General features: G+C 37.2%; 1 protein-coding gene across 1 annotated transcript in view; it reads left to right on the forward strand.

Moving 5' to 3' along the window:
- The window catches only part of LOC134203926 (uncharacterized), a gene marked incomplete at its 5' end in the record, with an annotated part of 52,984 nt that extends 47,294 nt beyond the window's left edge, over positions 1 to 5,690 (forward strand). Inside the window, one exon of the mRNA XM_062678760.1 lies at positions 4,913 to 5,690. Coding sequence (XP_062534744.1) covers positions 4,913 to 4,950 — 38 coding nt within the window. The remainder of the gene's footprint in view (positions 1 to 4,912) is intronic.
- Positions 5,691 to 6,000: the final 310 nt, after the last annotated feature.

The following is a 6,000-nucleotide window of genomic DNA, read 5'->3' on the forward strand; positions in this document are numbered from 1 at the left end:
CGCTGCTGTTGGTTCTTCATTATAAATCGTACAACTGGGAAAAGCTTTCTATGTGATCTGGTGTCGTGTGTCGGAGAAACACATATTTAGCTGCAATTCGACTGTATGCCAAGCATGTGGCGTTGAGTTGATCTGTCTACGCATTTTTTTTTTTCGTTAGATATAAAACCACCATTGGAGATATTACGTGAAACTTTGTTTAAAAAAAATTACTGGGTAAATTATTTGCCCTAATAAATAATTGCAAAGAAATTAATTTCCTACTTCTGAACTAAAAATGGTTACCTGTTCCATGAACAGGTAGAACGTATGGACGAGGCGCCTCTGCAAAAATTCCAGAGGAATATTTTTAGAAATTTCAGAAGAAATTTCTTTGGAAATACGGCAGAATAATTTGCGTAAACTCCAACAGAAATTAGTCCGTTATTTCTCCTTCAATTCTTGTAACAAGCTTTTTTAAAAGTTCATGCAGAAATATGTTTGACCATTTTTACTGGAATTTATCTTTCGTGCGCAGATTCATCTCAGAAATTTCTGCGGGTCATCCTCCGAAATTTTCATAGAAATGTTTGCTGAAATCCAACTGCCCTTAAATCTGCTGAAGTACAGAAGTCGCTCCAAATTATCTGTGGAATTCCTCCGAGTATTCTTACAAAAATTCCTGGGAAATTATTTTGTAATTCATTTAAGAATTTTATCATGACTTCAAGTAAACTCTCCACAAATAACCTGCGGAAAATCTTCAGAGCTTACTTGCAGAAATCCTTCCATGAATTACTGCGGAAATCGCTTTAGAAATTCTTGCTAAAATTGATTGGTGACTTCCTGCGGAAAAACTCCCGGTTCTATTATTGAGAAATTATCAAAGAAATTTCTGTGATTATCGCTATAACTCTTTTGTAAATTCAAGGCGGCATTCTTTTCGATTTTCTATAGTCATTCCTGAGGTCACCGCTCCAGGAAATTCCTCCAAAATTGTATTTATAATTTTTCGGGTTTTTAATGCTGCAGAAATCCTTTTTACGCTGTGCAATTTAATTTGCAAGGAATTTCTACAAGGATCACCATAGGGTCCTTGTGGAAAATTCTTTAGGAATTTTCTTTGTTTTTTGTTGGTAATCCTGTAAAATCGGAGTTAACCGAAAACATCATAAAAAACCCGCCAGAAATAACTGAGAATCATTTTCTAATTTTTGATCGACTTTCTGCGGAAGAACTTATTAAAATGAGACATCTGCATTAAATCACAGAACATTTTTATGTTTTCAATTGTTGTATAAACCCTTATTCGTTCTAGATGAATGTTATAAAGGAAATATAAAATGTTCCAATATTATGAAAGAATTCTTGACTACTTTTGAAGAATGATATAATATATCATGCTGAGTGGTTCATCGTAAAAGAAACAACCAATTAGAAATTGACAAACATTTTGGAATTACAAAGAAATTGACAAGATGAAAATGGGCGTTCATGTCCTTCAATAGACAACATGGTTAGTGTGCGTCGTGATTTAGAATGGATTAAAAATGATAACAAGTGGCGTATCTCTCCTCATAACATTTGTTTTAATAATGCTTGAGAGTGTAATACAATGCCATTAAATAAGGACTTGTACATATCCGAAAAATAATGTTAAATAACCTTGAAACGTAAATTTTTTTTCAACACCATTGTAAAAGAAAATAAAGCCCATCTATAGATAGGCATCAAACTAATTTTCAAATAAACTTCCTTAGATTTAGCATTTTATTTATTAAATTTCCACCTAAAACTAAATCCGCGCCAAATCCGCGCGAAACCCTAAAATCGTTATGTAAATCCGCGCCAAATCCATGAAAACCGCGAAATCCGCGAAAATCGCGAAATCCGCGTAGTCGTAACAACCCTGAAGACCGTCCTGCCAAAGCGCGGAAAAAATAGAAGAAAGCTGGAGATTTCAGATATTCTTTCTAACTCTAACATTAGAAATAATTATTCTCCTATCGAACTGAGCAATCAGTTCGATTTGATTCATGATGAAATTAAGCAAATCTAATCTACCTCTAGCCCTACCTCTAGCTCCAAGTCTCGAGTTCGGTGTGGAGGAATGTACACCGCACAAACAAATAGTTTATACCCAAACCTGCTTCACGTTGTTAAACGAATCGTCTTCGATTACTGATGCCTTCAGCCTAGAACTTACAGAGATTATGATGCCACCTTCTGTCGATTTCCTGCTGTTACACATCGAAAAACCTCGTACCCAGTTCCAAAAATATAGCTCGAAATTGTGCGAGAATCTAGCCAAATCTCGGCCAGAACTATGATATCGTAACAATTATCCACGACCGCTAGTCGACAATCTTCCACTAGAACATTCATTCCGCTAACGTTCTAATAGTACATAGTGACGTGCGGTTTCGGACAAGAGGCTGTTGCTCCAGAAATCGGGATAATATCAGGAAGAAAGGCGGTGGTTGATTGATCGTACTTGCTAATAGGAATTCGGAAGACCCCGTCTCCCTTCCCATGCGCAGGACCGGGACGGCTGCTGCACGCTGGCAGGAGGGGCTCGACTGCGATGGGGGGAATAGGGGCTTCCTTAGGACTTGTGACACTGAAGCATCCCGGTGTTCTGTTAGCAGCAGACTTTGTTTGTATTGACGAAGTTCCACTGGAATTCGATTCAGACAAAGAATTGTTCGTAATAACAACGTACTTGCCTGTAGGAGTTCGGAAGACCCCGTCTCTCAACTCAAACGCAGGACCGGGATGGTTGATGGTCGCTGACGGGACGTGCTCGACTGCGATGAGAGGTTAGGCAGACATAAATTCACTCGCATTTAAGTACAGTCAAACCTCCATGAGCGATATTGAAGGGACCATCGACTCATGGAAATATCGAGGCTGAAATGTATCTAAAGGCTGAAATTGATGGGATGAAATGAATCCCAACCATATGAGTCGAGAATGAGGAATAATTAATAAAGAATGAAGAATAAAGAATACAGAATATAGAATCAGGGATTGCAGTAAACGCTCTCAATAGATAACGAACAACGATAAAAGAAAGACAAAACTATTCCGAATCATATCAAGCCATGATAACAAATTTATCAAACTTGTAAACAAGTGCGAGAACAAAGAATCGGATAGGCAGCCTCCACAGAAAAAGATGATTTTCGCTCATTCCGTGTTGCGGATTGCGCAGCTATGTGGAACAAGTTGAAATGCATCATCAGAACCAGTGCTCCCCAAGTTAAGAGCTTTATAAAAGAAATTTATCATGAGTTATAGGCCTCCGAATCAGTGCTTCATCATGACGGCTTGCGAAAGAGTCTCTCACGGTATGTTACAATGCTACATATCGTATATGTATACAGACACGATAAGTGAGAGATTTTTTTTAATTCTCTTCAGGATTCAAACTCTGTATAGAATAGATAATAGAGAATAAATAATAGAGAATAAAAAATAAAGGAGAATAGAAGAATTTTTTTATCTATTGCGTTTATTTGACAGGCTCAGGCGTGTATAACACTTAACGGAGCCGAGACTTTATGATATTTACAATCGATATCATCTTATTATCAACAGTTAGTAAAGGGAAAGGGTATAGACCAAGATACTCGTGGCGACTCAAGGAAGAATAGAAGAATAAAGCGATAAGATTAAAGAATAACGAATAAAGAATAAAGAGTAAAGAATAAAGAATAAAGAGTAAAGAATAAAATTGCAAAGAGAAGAAGGAAGGACGAAAACAAAATGAAGAAGATGGAAGAATGGAGAAGGAATAACGATGAAAGATTGAAGAAAGAACCTAAAAGCAGGAAGAAGAAAAAAGTAAGACAGAGATGGAAGAAGGAACAATGTTGATGTAAGAAGAAACAAGGAAGAAGGAAGACAGAAGAAGGTAGGATAAAGATGGATGAATGAAGAAAGAAGAAAGAAGGAGGAACCAAAATTTAAAAAAGAGTAGAAGAAAGAAAGAAGAAAAAAGGAAAAAATTAAGGAAGAAGAAAGTAGAACGAAAGAAGATAGAAAAATGAAGGAACAAGGGACAAGGAAGAATGAAGAAAAAAAAGAAGAAGGAAGGACGAATAAAGACGAAAAAATTATGAAATAATTGAAGGTAGAATGAAGAAAGCATAGAGAAAAAGGAATAAGAAAAAAAAAGCAAGAAGAAACCAGGAAAAGGAAGAAGGTAAAGGAAAAAAGACAGAAAGGAAGAAGGTAGAGAGAAGAAAAGCCCAGAAGGAAGAAGGAAATGGGATCAATGAATAAGGAATTAAGAAAGTAGAACTATGGAGGAAGAACTAAGAAGACAGAAGGTAGAACAATAAAGGAAGAAAGAAACAGGAAGAAGAAACTGGGAAGGGTTGAAAAAGTAAAAAGGAAAAAGAAAGAAAAAAGAGGGAAGATGAAAAAGGGAGAATAATAAAGTAATCTTTGCAATAATCAAAAACCAAATACAAGAACCAAGAACAATAAAGTCTTGTTCCTTTCTATGTTACCTCCAAATTTATTGAGCTGTACTAACTAAAAAATGAGAAATCCATATAAAATTGAAAAACAACAAGAAGTCGCAAGAAGGTTGCGGATCATTTATGTTTGTGCCCATATTAACGTCAAATGTGAAATTTTCCACTAAAACGGTTTCTCACGATTTTTCTGTGTTTTGCCGGAGACTAGCCAGGCTAGGGCTGAAAGTCTCCTTAATAAAGAAAGTTATTTCAGCCTTATATAAAATTTTACTTTTTCAGCCTTATGTCCCGTTTATTCTCGTCCCAGAAGAACTTTGTTTTCTTATTGTATAAAACTAAAAAATAAAATATTAATTTCTATTCGTGATCCTTGGTCATAATAAGCCTATATTCGATTTATAAACCAATCGTAAAATCTCTCCTATATCCTTTCTCCCAATCTCCAGTTTGTGCTGCAATTGGAACGACCTTACCGGGAGCATGATGTACCATAAAACGACGATCTTCCCACCGACTCATCACATCTCCGTCGGCCATCTCATCATCCAACTTGACCACTCATGATCGTCACCGGACAACATAGTCAATCAACTTACACAACGGGGCGACGGAGGTGCGCCAACTTACCGCAACGGAACATAACGAAAACACATTGCCAATAGAAATAAGTATATTCGTTCCTTTGCGGAAAGCAGGTTGTCGGACTAGAAAGCCCCCCGGTCAGCATCATCCATCGCATCATAGCCGCGCTATCGGTTTATCTGCCAATAAAATTGCATAAATAATTAGCTCCGTGAAAGGCAAAGAGCTGTCGATTAGGAAGGAGAGGTTAAGCATGAACCGGAAAGCGCAATCATCGGCCGATCATCGACTATGTATGTACACATGAAAAATCATCCTATTAAGACGTTATTTTATGAACCACCACACGCGGTCGATCAGCCGCGCGACGGTGGCCGTCGATCATAGGTGATCGCGATCATATTGAGGAGATCGTTCCTGCAGAACCGAGGGCGAGCATCGATGTCGTAAATCAAATTTATGAGACTTGATTGGTAGCACCGGTGGTTAGATATGATATTATGAAGATAAGATGGAAGCATTTAACAGTAAGGAGTCATCAGAATCAAACATTATCTTTTTTACTACAGCCAAAGTGCAAATCAGTGCTTGCATTACATTTTATTTGTATAATAAAGCTTGGTTAATCGTTTTTACATCAAATAGGTATGGATTTTCTTATATCACATTTATCTCTACGATTAAAATATCCAGGTCGATTTTACAAAACGTGCTACCCACTATTCTGTTTTTTCTTATCTAGACCAAAATTTGAGTCGGTGTAACGGCCGAAATGAAATCTGTTCAATGCTTTAGAGAAATAATAAAGCTTGAACCGTCACACAACCACTCTAGACTCCCAAAAAATTCAGGACTCCAACGAAATCTAAAAAAGCTCAAGCCACTTGAAAGGAGGCTTCCGAGCCTCTTGAAAAGGAGGCTTGAGCCTCTGAAAAGGAGGCTTCTGAGCCTC

The sequence above is a fragment of the Armigeres subalbatus genome, unplaced genomic scaffold (genome assembly GCF_024139115.2).
Source record: "Armigeres subalbatus isolate Guangzhou_Male unplaced genomic scaffold, GZ_Asu_2 Contig296, whole genome shotgun sequence".
Lineage (NCBI taxonomy): Eukaryota > Metazoa > Arthropoda > Insecta > Diptera > Culicidae > Armigeres > Armigeres subalbatus.